We start from the raw sequence: 15918 nt of genomic DNA on the forward strand, positions 1-15918 counted from the left end.
TTTTAGATAAATACTTAAAAGAGGATTTCTGTGTATTTATAGGAAACTGCCAAACAGTTTTTGGAAGTAGTTATATCGCTTTATTTTCTCAGAAGCAATGTATGAGTTCTTGTTCCTGCACATTCTCACCATCTCTGAATATTGTTTTTTCCAGCATGTTTATTGCCAGCTTTCCTGAGTACACACAACCAATGATAGAACACCTGGTTACCATGAAGATCAACCATTGGGATGGGTAGGTGTTGTGTTTTTGTGTTTGCCTAATTAATTTATCTGTCAAATAAGACTTCTTCTTATTTCCCAAGGGAGAGATTAAATTGAGCTCGTAAGCCTTGAGTATGTTTTTTGGTTATAGATTTCGTATTTTTGAAGTAACTCTTGAGAAGTAATGTAAGTTCCACTCTTCACACCTGATGTGTTGGCTCATGGTCTACCTCCAGCTTTACTTCTGGAGACTTAAGTGACATCTGCTGGGTGTGTAAACATTTCCATGTCATGAGGGCTGTGGGATCCACTCACCCTTCTATGGCCACGGCCTCCCACCTTGCGTCTGCTCCGTTTGGCCGTTTGGTCTCATCCGTCCTTCCTGGAGCTAGGCAGGCCTTTCCTTTTTCCTGATTACAGGACAGTTTCAAGGTGTCTTCGCATTTCCCAGCAGTTAAATGTGTCTGTCCAATGGGGAGGGCCTCTGTATGACCCAGAGCGGGTTATCAGTGCTGCTGTCAGCACCTCTGGGAATACGGCTTATTTTCTCTTGGAAAGCTCTGTGTAGCTGCTGGCGCTCTGGCCGAAGTGTGTGTGTAAATAGCTTCTTCAGGCTCTACATCTGGAATCCCAGGTTATAGTGGGTGTTGCTTGTAGTCAATAGGACATTTAAAACCAAAATTGCAACTATGTCACCCATGGTGAGAGACTAAACTTCTTAGCTATTGAAATCTCCAGCTGTTGTTGAAATGTTTATTTCTTCTTTCAATTCTGTCTTTTTTCCTTCATGTATTTTGGGTGAGACTCTCTGATTAGGTGCATATACATTTCTAATTTTTTTTGTATCTTCCAAATGTATTGACCCTTTGTTGTTATAAAATGTCTCTTTTTGTTTCATGTTAGATTTCTTAAAGTGTAATTTGATATTATTATAGCTTAAGGGTTGGCAAGCTTTTTCTTGTAAGGGCCAGAGAGTAAAATTTAGGTCATTGTCCCCTGTATTTTATTGTTTTTTTTCCTTTATAAAATCCTTTAAAAATGTGAAAACCATTCTAAGCTTGGGGCCTTACAAAAAGAGGCCTGTCACAGCCCCTGTCACCTTGCACCCCTGTCTGTCTCTAGGGGGATGGCAGATGGTCCCTCCTTTTACATCCAGCCTGGCGAGCAACGCGTTTTATTTGAGGGCTTTAGTCTTTTCACACCTGATGTGGTTATCCATGTTGTTTAATTTACACTTGTCATTTTACTATGTGGTTTGTTTTTTTCCCTCATTTTTTTAAGTGTTAATTTTATTTAAAACATTCTTTGTGGAAGTATTCTTTTTAGTATAAGCTCTAAAAACCTGAAATTTCCAGGATTCATGAATGGAGGGGAAATTGCAGTCAGATTTGAAGGTCCTCATGATAATACCTGCTCAGATTTTTTTTTAATGTTAGAATTCATGGAACAAAATTATGCCTAATTTTTAAATGATTCTTCAGAGGCAGAGATACTTCTGCCTTTCTCTGTTTTCGCCTGGATTATATCCATAAAGAGATATGAGCTAAAAGTTGATAAATGGAGTCTCTTCAATTTCCTGTGAATACATGGCTTGTGGAAAATGGGGAGCTTTACAGAATTCTTTAGTGGTGTAAATATACCTTCACTAGTGTAGGTATTTTGTCATACTTCTAATAGTATATACTTTTGAAAGGTATTATCCAATGTTTTGGGTTTCTTTATAAACATTTTTTGATAAACAGCAATGTCTTACTGTGTAGCACAGGAAACTATATTTAATATCCTGATGAACCATGATGGAAAAGAATATGAAAAAGAATATATATGTATAACCGAGTCACTTTGCTATACAGCAGAAATCAACACAACATTGTAAATCAACTGTGCTTCAATAAAAAAATAAACATTTTCTGATACTTGGACATACTCACCCCAAATAATTTATGTATCAAGATAAACATAATTAAAATTTTTTGACTTTGGTAAGATGCACATAATATTTATGTTAATGTCTTAATCATTTTTAGTGTTCAGTAACAACCAATCTCTAGAACCTTTTCATCTTGCAGAACTGAAACTCCATACCCATTAATCACTGACTCCCCCTCCCCTGGCAACCCTGTTTGTCTCTATGGATCTGAATCTTCTAGGAATCTCCTGTGGAATCCTGCAGTATTTGTCCTTTGGTGACTAGCAGATTTCACTCAACATAGTGTCCTCCAGGGTTCATCCATGCTGTAGCATGTGTCAAAATTTCCTTCCTTTATAAGACCAAGAAGTCCATTCTATATACTTGCCACATTTTCTTTACCCATCATCCTTGGGTTGCTTGCACATCTCAGCTATTGTGAGTAACGCTGCTATGAATATGGATGTGTAAGTATCTCTTCCAGACCCTGCTCTCTGTTTTGGGAGTATATACCCAGAAGTGGGATCCATAGTTTTTCATAATGGTTGTACCATTTAACATTCCCAATACGATTGCACAAGGATTTCAGTTTGTGCAAATCCTCACCAATACTTGTTACCTTCTGCTTTTTTCTAAAGTGTTGATCTTTATGGGTTACTTCGTTTTCTTTGTTGTTGCTGGGTTTAAGAGTTCTTTATATATTCTGGATGTTAGTCCCTTATCAGATACATGATTTGCAAATATTTTCTCCCATTCTGTAAGTTGCCTTTTCTCTCTGTTGATTTTTTGATACACGCAAGTTTTAGATTTTAACACAGTCCAGTTTAACTATAATCAGTTTATCTGTTATCAGTGTATATAGTTTGTCCTTTGCCTGTGCTTTTGGTGTTGAAAAACATTTTAGAAAAAGATCTAAAAAGTTTAGATTTGGCAAGGAAAACATTGCCAAATATAGTGTCATGAAGCTTTCCCCTTATGTTTTTTCCTAAGAGTTTTATAAATGAGGTCTGACATTTAGATGATAAATAATAATATTTTTAAATACAGAGAGCTTATTTTCAGTGCACTAATTGGGAAGATCACTGCTGGGATGGGTCTGGGGGAGGGCGTGCATGGATGCAGGCATCCACTTCACAAGTGACCCTCTGGATTTGATCAGAACCCGTCTGGCCCCTGGCAGGCTTGGTTTTATTAACCAGTCTTGGGGTCATTCTTCTGTTCTGTGTGTTGAGAACGTACCACCTGTGCCTTGATTGGAGATATTGCACTGATGTACCTCCTGTTTCTTAGCTTGAGCCCCTGGAACTTCCCTCATTCAGCCTACGATTTTCCCAGTGGTGTTTCCCAGGCTCCTGGTACTCCTGTCCTCTGCGCCCCTCGGGGCACAGGAGGTTAGACCCACTTGGCCATCCAGCACCGTGCAGATGGCAGCTTTGTCCTGACACAGGCTTGCATGTAGTGCCGCCTCTTGGTGAAGGATCTCTCCCTCGTTTACGAACAGAGGTTCTTATTTGCTAGTTTATTTGTATTTGTTCTCATAGTGTTTGACTAAGTGGCCAAGCGACAGCTCCCACACACGGTCCCGCTTAGTAAAAACCAGACTCCTCAGCCTGCAGGACTAACAGTGTTCTCTGCCCCGCCCCCAGGGCCATCAGGGAGCTGTCTGCCAAGGCGCTGCGGAACCTGGCGCAGCGAGCACCCGAGCACACCGCCCATGACGGTAGGTGCTCCCTACATGTCCTCACATGTGCACATGCGTGTGCACCACAGACACACGCACACACACCCAACAGAAAGCCCCGGAGGCCCCCTCGCTATGTTAAGACCTGAGGGTTTCTCTCTTGCTGGGAAGGGTACAAAGAACCGGTCTGTGCTTCGTCGGGGACAGAACACAAACGAGGTGCCCCAGCCTCTCGGAGCGCAGGTGCTGTGAGCACTGAGGTGTGTGTGTCCCCAGGAGCCCCAGGGTTCATTCCTCTGCCATTCCAGCCAGATGGATGGATCTGCTGTGCACTGCGTGTGTTTCAGGATGAACCTTAAAACAACAAATGAAGCAGCTTATAATGTAGCATGCAAAACAGTGAGCTGCCTACCTAGGGCTTTGGGGGACTTGCTCTACTCAATAACAAGACAGCCAGTCTGAGTTAATGACATGCCCTTATCGTTAAGAAAAGACCCTGTATTTATTCCATCATGTCTTTTCTATTTGGAATCAATAGGCATCTGATTTCAATTCAGGAAACAATACATAAGTTTCTCTGACTTGTACTTATTCCCACTGACATTAATTAGAGAAGTAACTGTTGTTGGATTACAGTTGTTCAGTTGGAGTTACTGATTTTACTCAGACACTCTAGGATTTTACATGAAGACTAGGGGCCTGTGACGGTCCTCAGGGCCTTTTCAGCTTTGCCGTCTCTTAGTTAAACTTCATGTCAGGAATCTTACCTGGTGTTTACTTTCCTTTGATGATGGTCCTGCTGCCTGAATGAAGGGGACACTTTCTTCCCAGCTCAGGAGTGCTGACTGCTCCAGGATTCTTAAACACTGACCACTCCCAGCTGCCACACCTGAGCACCCATGAGGGCCCCCTCCCAGCAAGGATGCTGTTGGCTTCCATGGCCTCTGCATGGCTGTGACTGTGGTTTCCCTGGCTGGGGGGGGGGGGGGGGGGGTGTCCCTGAACAATAAGAAAGACCTGGAAAACAGTCTGTTCTCCTTCTTCCCTGCTGTCTGTCCTCACCCTGAGTCCCCACCCTGTGTCTGGGGCCCTGGAGATGTGTGCTGTTTGGAACAAGTATCCTCTTAAGTCACGTTTGCCCTCCCTGTTCCCATGTCTGCTGATGGAGTTCAGCGTGTTAGAGGCCTTAGTTTTGCCCTGGCTGTGGGATGATGATAGAACTGAGTGGGTGCGTTCCTCCCCTGGATCCTGAACCCGTGCGTCTGACAGTCACCCACTGTCAGACACCCTGAGCCTCTCCCACTGTGTGCTTGGCAGTGTTCCCGCGTCTGCTGTCGATGACACAGAGTCCAGACCTGCACACTCGGCACGGGGCCGTGCTCGCCTGCGCAGAGGTCGCCTGCAGCCTGCACACACTGGCCACGCAACAGGGCAGGTAGGAGCCCTTCATTTGTACCTGTGGTGTGCTCCGTCCTCCTGCCAGCATCTGTCAGTCGTCCCCTGTCCTCTCTAGGGGATCCCACCTCTCTGGGCTTCTCTTGTCACCTCGTTCTTTCTGAGATTTAAATAGATTGTAAAGCAAAGACATGTTTTCCAGAGTTGGTGTGGAGTAGCCTGTGTATTCAGTATCCTTTGCTCATTATCCCTTACAATACTTTAAAATACCGGAGGATATAAAAGTTTCAACCCGGGGACTCTTCTGTTGGTGCAGTTGGTATAAATAACAAGAGATGCAGTGTGGGGTGACTGAGATCGCCTGAATGTCGAGAATGTTTTGTGAAGCAGCTGCTCCATCTTCTTACTTTCTGACTGACTTTTCCTCACAGACACAGCTCACCACACACTGACGTCTGTCCCGTGGTTCCTGGATTCTGCCTTGAGAATACTGTATTATATAAAGTCCATTGCTGTCCTTTGAGGTGGTTCCCTGGGGGCACGGTGATAGAGGATCTGAGTTGACCCTACTTCTCTCCCCAGGGGTCCTGGGAATTTCAAGCCCCCTGCCCCAGACTCAAAACCATGGTCCTCAAATGTCGTGTTTGAATTCCTGCAGGCCCGTCTCGGACTTCCTGGATGAGAAGGCCATGCATGGTCTGAAGCAGATCCACCAGCAGGTCAGTGTGCAGCCGCCGGGGCCGCCCCTCTCCTAGGTCTCCCGGCGCCTGGGGGCCTCCTTGCCCCCACGCCCTTCCCGCTCCTCAGCTCCAAGTGCAGCCTGGAGTCAGTCCTGGGGCTTTGGGCATGAACCCTGGGGCTGAGGTCAGGCTGTCCCAGGTGGCCACGTGTCCCCACTGGACCGGCAGAGAGTGCCCGCCTCCCGTCGTCCTGCTGCACTGCCTGGCCGCCCTCCTCGCTCCGGGCGTCCTTGCAGGATGGCGGGCGGGTGGTGGCTCACAGAAGGCCTTGCACCCCCAGCTTTACCTCCACAGGGGGGCTCCACGTCTGCAGTCACCCCAGGGTTTGTGCATGCACTTCTCTGGGGAGGAGGTGTGTGTGTTTTTCTGGGTTTTGAGATTCACAAAGGCTTTTGTGACTCAAAATTGGTGAAGTACGAGCTGTGGGTCTTAATGTTACAGGATAACATGAGAGTCACTCCTGAGTGTTAAATGGCTTTACCATTTGTTGTTCTGGGTAGAGTTCTAAGGTTTTTCTTTGTGTGATAATTGACCATTTTGACGTCCTTCCCTCATCCTATTGGTGCTGTTAGCTTTCATTTCCATTCTAGCAAAGTCTTTTCATCTGCTTAGGTAGATTTCTCACCTCTGTAGGTTTATGTATGTATGTTTTTTGGCCCTGGTGGGTCGTCGTTGCTGCATGCGGGCTTTCTCTCATTCCGGTGAGCGGGGGCTGCTCTTCATGGCGGTGCTCGAGCTTCTCGTTGTGGTGGCTTCTCTTGTTGCGGAGTGTGGGCTCCAGGGCGCTTGGGCTCCAGTGTTCCTGGCTCACAGGCTCTAGAGCTTGGTTGCGGTAGTTGTGGTGCATGGGCTGAGTTAACTTTGCCGCATGAGTGATCCCCGACCAGGGGTTTAACTCGTGTCCCTTGCATTGCAAGGCGGATTCTTAACCCCTGGACCACCAGGGAAGCCCTCGTTTCTCACCTGTAGAGTGGAGTCTGGTGCTCACTTGACACTGTGGAGCCAGGCTGACGCCATGTGGTGCTGTAGAAGCTTCAGAGTGGGGACCACCCCCGTCCTCGCCTTCCTTTTTCTGTAGAGCCTGGATAACAGCGAACCTACTTGAGTTTCTGTGAGACCTGAAGAATGTGTTTGCAGAGTTGGGTGGAGTTTTTGGCACAGCATGAGCTTTCAGTGAGTGGGGGCAGGGGACGGTAGTTAGTGGTGATGCTGTGAGGTGCTTCTCTGAGTTCCTTGCCAGGAAGAGGGCCGTCAGGGTTAATTTTCTGCCTGAGGGGCTGTCAGGGGGCAGGTCCAGTATCCAGGCATCTCCCCCGCTGTCACCGGCTGGTGATCCTCTTCCTCCCTGCTCTGACCCTTGGTTTCCCTACCAGGCAAGGGAAGGAGGAATCTGGGCTGTCTTGAGGACCAAACGCACTCGTGCTCAGAGGGTCTTAGCGCGGGAGGGGCTGTTAGTGAGTTGCTCCTGGAGAGTGGCGTGGGGTCCATCAGCCCCTCCTGGGAAACGCCCGCCTGCGCTTGTGTCTCTGTTCTCCTTCTGATACTCGATGTTATATACCTGCCGTGTTACATTTTCAAATCCTAGTAATTCAGATGACTAATTTTCAATTCTTTATTTTTAGCTTTACGATCGTCAGTTATACAGGTAAGATTTACATACCTGAAGTTTTATGTTTTGTGAAGAAAATACCGGGCCCCTAGTCATGGGCATCTCCTGAGTGGTCCTTGCTGAGTCATCTGTGTGTCGTATTTGAGTGAGTAAAGAGCCGTGAAAGGCCTGGTTGGGTTCTGAGCTTCACAGGCAACGTGACGAGAAGCTCCCTCATCTGACTGTGGAGTCTAACAGGCTTGTGGCTGTGGACAGACCTCCCGCAGCAGCGGCACCGCCTGGATCTGCCTTCTGCCCTTTACAGCAGGTCCCCTCTGCCCTGGTGGCTTGGTCTGCCCTCTGAGTGTCACGTGGATGGAACTGTACTGTGCAGTCTTGGGGTCTGGCCTTTCTCGCTGAGAGCACTGTTGCTGAGATTCACTGTGTGGTTGGCATACAGCGGCGTGTTCTCTCGTGGAGCTGTTGGTGGTCGGCGACCTGTGCGCTTGGTATCTTCTTGCCAGGCGGTGGGCATCTTCCAGCTTTTGAGGATAAAACTTGTGTGAATATTGCCATCGCAGTCTTGGTGTGGACGTGTGTTTCTGTTTTTCTTGGGTGAATACCTGTGTCAGGACCCTCTATGGTCAGTGTGGAGATGGGGCGAGGTTCCTGGGCTCTTTGGTGGTATATGTTTCCTATTTATTGGTCATTCCCTTAGAGGCATCCTCCAGGTCATAAACCCTGCTGAGGGACTCTCCTGCTGGGTGGGTGGAGCCTGGTGTGGACCTGGACCCGTGGGTGTGGCTCTGCCACTTCTTGGGTGGAGGCCTGGAGGGAGTTCCCTTGGGCGCTCTTGGCTGTTCCACCAATGCTGCCTGCCTGCTTTTCATCTGTTTTAAGAGAAAGAAAGAAATGACTCATTTCCTCATACATGTTCGCTTGTTCATACGTGTTCACTTGTTCCTGATGAAGTGGCCTGAACTCCGCTGGACTAACCGTGGATGAGCAGGGAGTGAGCTGCGTGCTGAGTGAACTGAGGAGTGAACCGCTGGTCAGCCTGGGGCCATTGTGCTTTTGTCATGTGTGGCTTTCTTTGGAGCTGAAGGCTTCTGATGATATCGTTAGCATCTTACAAATTCCAAATGCTCATTGCCTTTAAGTGTTCTTTTCTAGTGATAAATCCCGAAAGTAAATAGAGAGTGAACTCCTTCCTTGAGGCCGGTGTAGGGAGATGATGCATGTGGCGTCTGGTGTAGCAAGGGCTCTGAGTGGGACGGGCCTGGTGCCTCAGCAGTGTTTGTGCCCCAGGTATGACTCCCACACAGACCACAGAAGGGAGGGCACGTGCCCCACAGGACCAAACTGGGGGGGCTTGAATCCGAGCGTCCAGTCCTGACCTGTGAGATCTAGCTTAACCCCCCTATTTCTTTTGACTATTTTCTTATTGTGAGTTTGGGAGTCCCTGAGACCACTCGCAGGCTCAGGGACTGGCTGGCAGAAGGACTCAGCACTCAGCATAGCTCTTGATGCTGTGAAAAAAATGAAAGTCACTCGGTCGTGTCTGACTCTTTGCGACCCCATGGACTATACAGTCCATGGAATTCTCCAGGCCAGAATACTGGAGTGTGTAACCTTTCCCTTCTTTAGGGGATCTTCCCAACCCAGCAATTGAACCCAGGTCTCCAGCACCACAGGCGGATTCTTTACCAACTGAGCTCTTGATGCTGTGGTTGTGGCTTATTGCTGCAAAAGTGTTCATTCAAATCAGCAGCATAAAAGGCCCAGAGGACAGAGTCCACAGTAGACCAGGCGCAGCTTCCTGGCTGGGTCCTGTCCCTGTGGGGTCACACTGAATCCTCCTCCTGGCTACTCATGACACACACAGCTATTGCCACCCAGGGAGACCACACCCCAGTCTTGGCATCCAGGGTTTCCACTGGGTTGAGCTGATTCTCTGTGATGTGAGGCCCCACCACAGATGGCACTGCCAATGTTGACCTCCCACAGGGCCCCTGGCCCAGGTAAATGGAAGATCGTGTCTGGCAGAGCCTTCTTGGGGCTTGGAGGTGACCTCCATAGCTGGGACAAAGCTCCAGACCCTTCCTTCTTGGCCCTGACCTCCAGGAAGCAGCCTCGCCTGTGGAAGTAAATCCTCTCTCCTGGAAGGGACCCCTTAGGTCAGTCTGGTTCTAGAGCCTTGGGTCCCACATGACCTGCAGATCCCTCTTACATTGGCAAAGGACACAGGGCTGGAGCATCTCACAGGTTCTGACAAACTGACAGGGCAGCCCCGTGACACCCAGGGGTGGTCAGTGCTGGCTGGCTGTGGGGGGGCGTGTGCCGGGAGGACTGCCATGTGCAGTGGGAGCTCTGAGCGCTCGCTGTGTCCGGCAGGTTGGAAGGAGAATCCCTGTTGGGGAGGGGCAGGAGGGTGAGGACTGGCCAGGCTGCGTGGTGCTCCTGACTGGGTGCCCAAGCTCTGAAACCTGGCAGGCGCTTCCCTTCGGCGGGCCCGGAGCTCTCTGGGGAGCCCTCGTTGAATTTCCTCTGACCCTTGAGTGCATGGGGGCCTCATTGCTTGTGATGGCCATGTCCCAGTCCCTCCTGCAGGAGTGGTGACAGGCCATACCTTGCAGGACAGAAAGTCTTAAAGAAATGTGAACTGTGGGGAAATGGAAACGGCAGGTCCTGTGGTTGAGGGAGTTGGATCTTGATCTTGGAGGGAAATTCGAGTTGCATGTGGGGTTTGCACCAGCCCTCTCTTCTGGTCCCCTGGGGGGTGTGCTTCTGCCCTTCTGTGAGTGAAGAAGTCAGCCCTTGGGAGGCCTCCTGCTGTCCTGGGAGCCACAGCCTTGAGGCCTTGGCGGTGCTGCATCCCCCTGGTCTCTTTAGGGCCCCGCTTGCTTTCTCAGAGATCTGAGCGACACTGGGAACTGTGTTCTCTTGGGCGAACTGTGCTCAGAAATCTTCCTGGGGGAGGACGTAGCAAGGGCTGATTTTCCTTAGCCCCAAACATTTTATCTTGAATTTGGGGTCTAGATAAAATTAAGAGAATCATGCAATGAATACCTGTTCACCCTTCCCCCACCTCAGTCAGTTATTCATAACATCTTGACCGATTGTTTTCTTTCTCTTTGTATACGTGTATTATTTGTTTTCTTTAGTAAATTGTGGGCCTGTTGCTTCCTCTTTAAAACTTGAGAAAGCATCAGGGAAGAGCAGGGACTTTCTCCTGTGTGGCCACATACAACCAACGTCTCCACCGCACCCAGGAGGCTCCGTGTGACCTCTGTGACCTATCAGCGGTGTTCCTCCAGGTTGTCTTCAGATGCTCTCCGTAGCCTTCTTTCCCCCTTGAACTAGGACTTGCTCAAGTTTTTGTGCTGTGTTCGGTGTTATTCAGTTAGCTCCCTTTTTGTTTTTCACGATACAGCCTCTTTTCAGGCCAGGTGTGTTGTGTAACATTACACGTTCCGGGTTTCTGGGTTGTTCCCTGCAGGACTGGATCTGGCTTGCTCATGGCGTGGCTGGTGTGGACCCTTGTGTTGCCTGTGAAGTCGGTGTGTTTGCCCCCTGGTGGAGACACTGAGTTGACCCCTGGGTTTAGGGACGACCTCCAGAAGGTCAGACGTGCCGGTGAGAGGGATGCACCCCCTTGCAGCTAGCAACTGGCCTGAGGGGTGGTTTCAAGACCCACGACCAGCGCCTGCCTTGCCTGAGTCAGCCATTACTCTGCGGCCTGCCAGTGGGTGCCTGGCTGATTCCCTCATTCTTTCCTTGTGCATTTTCTGGGACTTGTCTGGAAAGAACAGTGTCCCTCCCTACTCCCACCCTGCTGTTTGTCTTTTTGATGTATCACTACAGACTTGTGCACCGCACCCCCCCCCCTCCCGCCCCCACACACACACCATGTTGTAATTCAGTAACACCCTTGTTATTCCTTCTGTGACTTAAACTGCTCTGTACTTGGCCCACCGGAGGCTGTTTAAATGGACCCCTCTGTCATTTTTACGTGGTTCGCTTGTCTTTGAGCAAGGTCTCTTTAAACCTCTTTGCTTTTATTACTTTGGTTTCTGTTCCCATCATCATTGATTGCATTTGGTCCTGTTTGTGTGTTGCTGTGACCCAGTCTCTCTCCTCCCCTCCTGGGACACGTGCATGAGCTGAGAGCTGTTCTGCTGACCCTGTGTGTGTATCCCGTCCTCTTGGGGGGCTGCTGGGTCTTTGCGGGTTGTTTTCTTGGAGTCGGGGGGGGTGTTCTGAATTCTCGGTGGGGTGCTGGGCTTCATGGTATTTTGGTCGCTGGGCGCCAGCTGCAGTGGCTGGTGGTGTTCGGTTGGTGGGCTCAGTTGGTTCCTTTCACAGCCAGCTCTGGAGGCTTGGTAGGGCCGAAACAAGTGGGCTGGCCCCTCAGGCGGTCCTTGCGACACCTTCCGGGTGCCGCGTGCCTGAGGAGGCCAGTGCTCTGGCTGAGGGGCTCCTCCCTGCCTGTGTGGACCCCACAAGTGCCCTGCCTTCTTCTTAGGAGTGCTGCTCCTCCTCCAGGCTCAGGTGGTCCCTTTTCTTGAACGTGCAGCTCAGGGTCAGCTCTGGGCGTGTGCTGCTCCGCTGCCCCTCAGATTCCGGCCGCCTTGGCCTCCCCACCTTCTATCTGTGGGGGCTTCCCTGCTGAGCCTTGGGCCTGGCTGCTCCTTCCCTCCTCCCATGACCTCTGGGTTTTTGTCCAATTTTCCACTTGTTTGAGGCAGGAGGTCAAACTCGAATCCTGCTCCTCTGCCTGGGCCAGAAGCCACTGTCTCACAGCTTTCCTGCCTTCTCCCATAGTGTTTCTCGAACTCACGTCCCCCAGTTCCCCATTGTCAGCATCCCACGTCAGTCGGGGTCCAGGCGGGCAGCATCTCTCCCTGATCCTGCCAGGTGATAATATCTTCCTGGTGCTTTAAGTTTCTATAGTTCTTACAAAGTAAGAGTTGAACAGTGTTTGGAATTTGTTACATGTGATTCTGTGATATAATTCACACCAGGGATTAGTCTCCAATGAAAACTGAAAATCATCTCATAAGTGATCACAGAACATATTTTCATTTCTTTTCATAAAAAGTAGTTCACATGGCCAACAACTAATGCAACTATTCAATGTTGTGATACTTTTTGGAACCTAAAGTTACACCTGTTACTTAGTGAAGATATTTACGTTGTTTTGTATAACGAGAGTTTTAACTTTGAATGTTTTCTTTAATTTTCAGGGGTCTGGGAGGAGAGCTCATGAGACAGGCAGGTAGGTCTGAGCGACAGAGGCTGCAGGTTATGGGTCAGGGTCCTTTCTTCCCACCACTGAGGGAAGACGAAAGTCCCAAGGGTATTTATTGTTTTCAACCCTGTAAAGTTCCCTGATGGGTACTTTGGCAGTGACAAACGGCTGGGCCGTTTTCTGGTCAGAATTACCATGGCAGTGCCCCTGGCCTGCATGTCGTAACTCCAGGGCTGCCCACTCAGCCCACTGCTTCTCCTGTGTGTGTTCACTCCAGGCTCTTGGTTTTCAGCTTCTGTGGGTTTTGATACGTTTTAGTAGCCACGGGGCTGGCAGCGGCTGAGGTGGGATGGATGAGTAGAGGTAAGATGTGTCTACCATGAAGGGGTGATAAAGTTAGGAATGTGAACGTTGCCATCTTTCTCTCTTCAATATGATCTTTAAATGTAAATGTAGAGCAAGAAACAGTTTTTAAAGGTTATGTTTAAATGTTTGCAGGGAACTCAAAAGTTGCCAACACGTAAATATTTGGATTTCCTGAAGCTTTTCCAGCTAAACCTACCAGAAAACCCAGGACTCAGTGTTTATCAGGCAGCGGATCAGTCCTGGCTCCATGCTGCGCTGGGCTACAGGAGAGGGGAGGGGAGGGCTAGTGGCGGGGGTTGGAGGAGTGTCAGTTCCTCCAGTCCTTAGAACTGCTCTGTTCAAAGCAGAAGGGCATTTGTTAGGAGCAACTGAATAGATTGGTAAAACAGAAAAGAGAATCAGAAGTTTCAAACGTATGTGGGATTTCACGTGTGACAAAGCAGGTATGTGTTTCCAGCCTCGCTGAAGAGGGCAGTTGATAGAGTGGTTGATGATGTCCCAAGGAGCCACATGGAAGAAAACAAAATTGTGTCCCCACTGCACACATACACAGAACTAAATTTCTAATTAACAGATACTTAACTGATTAATTTCTGATTAAACTTAAGTATAAAAGATACATTTTTTAAAACTTCAAAGAAATTTTAGGAGAAATCAGAGGATCATGTTGGTCCCTAAAAAACTTCCTACCCAGGAAGTTTTCAGCCTCGCCTGGTTGCTGGGGAGATGCTGGTTAGCTCCACAAGGAGGACGCGTCTCCTCGATCGTATTGGCTACGTCAGAGCTGGGTGGCCCTCTGCCGTTGGAGCGCCTGCTCTGGCGTGTGTGTTGTTACAGCATTTTCAGGTTGCCAAGGGCAGTGTCTCTTAAGATTAGAAATGTGCGGTCTTCTGCCCTGCGGGGCCACTCCTAGGACTTTGCACCCCAAAAACGTGTAGGAGTGACAGGCATCCTGCTGGACAGACGGGCAGTCTGTGTGCTGACAGGATGTGTGTGGCCACCTTGTCTGACATGACAGAAGCTGGAAGGAGAGCTGAGCCTGGCAGGAAATATTGGATTAACAGTTTCATAACCATACTGTGGGATGTTGCCCATCTGCTAAAGAGCATGGGCTCTCCCACGGTCAGTTATGTTGTTCGAGAAGAAAAGCAGTTTGGCGGCTGGAGCCGTGGGGGGCCTGTGTGCATCCTGACTCTGCTGGGACGTCCCTCCTCCGGCCCCCAGGCCTCCTCGTGCTGGCCAGCCATGTTTGTGCTGAGGATGGTGGGAGTCAGGAGTGTGAGGAGGCGGGATGGTGTCACCGTCGGGAGCCTTCTGCGCTCACAGAGACTGCGGAGCTGGCTTCCTCGCTGGCCTGGCCGCATTTCAGAGGGACAGCTGCCGCCTGTCACTGGTCCCTGGGGGGCAGTGACTGGCACCCCTGCTGAGGCATGGCGGATGTACAGCGTGCACAGGGAGCCTTTGTTGCTGTGGACACTGAAGTTGGGGTTTGTTGCTGCCAGCCCAGCCTAGCCTGGCCATAAGGGGTGCCTGTGGTCTGTGATCCTCTGAGCGTGCGGGGAGGTGTGGTTGCCATGCCCCAGCTCAGCTTAGTTTTGGGGTCAGGGCGGGAGCAAGGTGGCAGAGACGGGGTCAGGGCACAGAGCTGGCGGGAGGGGTGCCTGTGCCCTCAGCCGTGAAGGTCAGCCCAACTTACATGGCTGCCAAAATGTCAGTGGTGGTGTTCTATCTTATTTTTCTGTAGTGCTAGATTTTTTTCCAGCAAATGCAAACTCCTCACTCAGTAGGAGGAAACCCTTAGGCTGTTCCATTGTAGGGACAGAGGTGGGGGTGCAGAGGCCACCCTCTTGCTGTGTGAATGGGCAGCATGAGGAGTCGTGCGGGATGGGCTGAGGCACGTGGCCTGTGGGCAGGCGCCGGGCAGGTCAGGTCCCTGCAGTGGTCCCCATGGCAGAGCCTCCTTGGTGCCAGGACAGTCATGTGAGGCCACCACACGGAAGCTCCGGTGTCCTTGTGGGGGTGGCCAGTGAGCAGCTATACTGGCTTATGCTTCCACGCACAGACGTGGTAGTTTATTAAAATGGACACTACACTATTTACCGAGGTCGGGAATTTACCGGAGCTTTGAGCACTGTGGCTCATCTGGGGGACTGTCCCATGGGGGTGATAAGTGTTACCTCCTCTGACCCTGGTGCTGACCTGAGGTGGGGAGGCCCCCCTTCCCCAGGGGAACTTGCTTCTCCGTGGTCCTCATTGGGCGGGTGCCTGCTGCTCAGCCACAGCTCCTGGTCACTTGTGGGTGTCACTAGTTTGACAGCTGAGTTGTCTGTCCCTGGGGATTCATATGGGGGTCAAACCTGCAGCCTCCACGTGTTGCTCCCTTGTCTCGGCAGGGTTCCCCGAGGGCACCGGCTTAATGCTGCTGCCCTTGGGTCCTGGCACTGCCCCCGAGCCTGGGCCAGGTCTGGTGCAGAGGACATGCTGGGGGCTTGCCTCCGGACACGAGCACTGAGGGGGCAGGGGCAGAAAGGCTGGTGTTGGCAGCGCTGGGCTCAGGTGCATCAGGGTGGGTGCTGAGATGGGCATTTTTGGGGAAATGACATTGCGTTCATCCTTTTTCTTCCCAGTGTGCATTTTAATAGAAAACTCGGCCCTTTCCAGAATGCCCTTCAGAGGTGACGCCGTGATCGGTAAGTGCATCTCTCCTCCAGTGACTCACATCGTGGCATTTTCTTCCAGAACTACTTCAGCTTCAAAAGCGAAGACCAACCTGTTAAGGTGGAT

At 50.1% G+C, this 15918-nt stretch overlaps 2 protein-coding genes across 2 annotated transcripts in view; one reads left to right on the forward strand and one right to left on the reverse strand.

Moving 5' to 3' along the window:
• TBCD (tubulin folding cofactor D) overlaps positions 1 to 15918 on the forward strand; it is a 142582-nt gene that overhangs the window by 103685 nt on the left and 22979 nt on the right. Inside the window, exons 18-24 of the mRNA XM_020907279.2 lie at positions 155 to 235; positions 3760 to 3833; positions 5112 to 5229; positions 5848 to 5908; positions 7552 to 7574; positions 12764 to 12795; positions 15762 to 15824. Coding sequence (XP_020762938.2) covers positions 155 to 235; positions 3760 to 3833; positions 5112 to 5229; positions 5848 to 5908; positions 7552 to 7574; positions 12764 to 12795; positions 15762 to 15824 — 452 coding nt within the window. The remainder of the gene's footprint in view (positions 1 to 154; positions 236 to 3759; positions 3834 to 5111; positions 5230 to 5847; positions 5909 to 7551; positions 7575 to 12763; positions 12796 to 15761; positions 15825 to 15918) is intronic.
• The window catches only part of B3GNTL1 (UDP-GlcNAc:betaGal beta-1,3-N-acetylglucosaminyltransferase like 1), a 128128-nt gene continuing 127960 nt past the window's right edge, over positions 15751 to 15918 (reverse strand). The window contains exon 15 of the transcript XR_011492411.1: positions 15751 to 15904. The gene's annotated coding sequence lies outside the window, so the exon portion shown is untranslated. The remainder of the gene's footprint in view (positions 15905 to 15918) is intronic.

The sequence above is a fragment of the Odocoileus virginianus genome, chromosome 17, assembly GCF_023699985.2.
Source record: "Odocoileus virginianus isolate 20LAN1187 ecotype Illinois chromosome 17, Ovbor_1.2, whole genome shotgun sequence".
Taxonomy (NCBI): domain Eukaryota; kingdom Metazoa; phylum Chordata; class Mammalia; order Artiodactyla; family Cervidae; genus Odocoileus; species Odocoileus virginianus.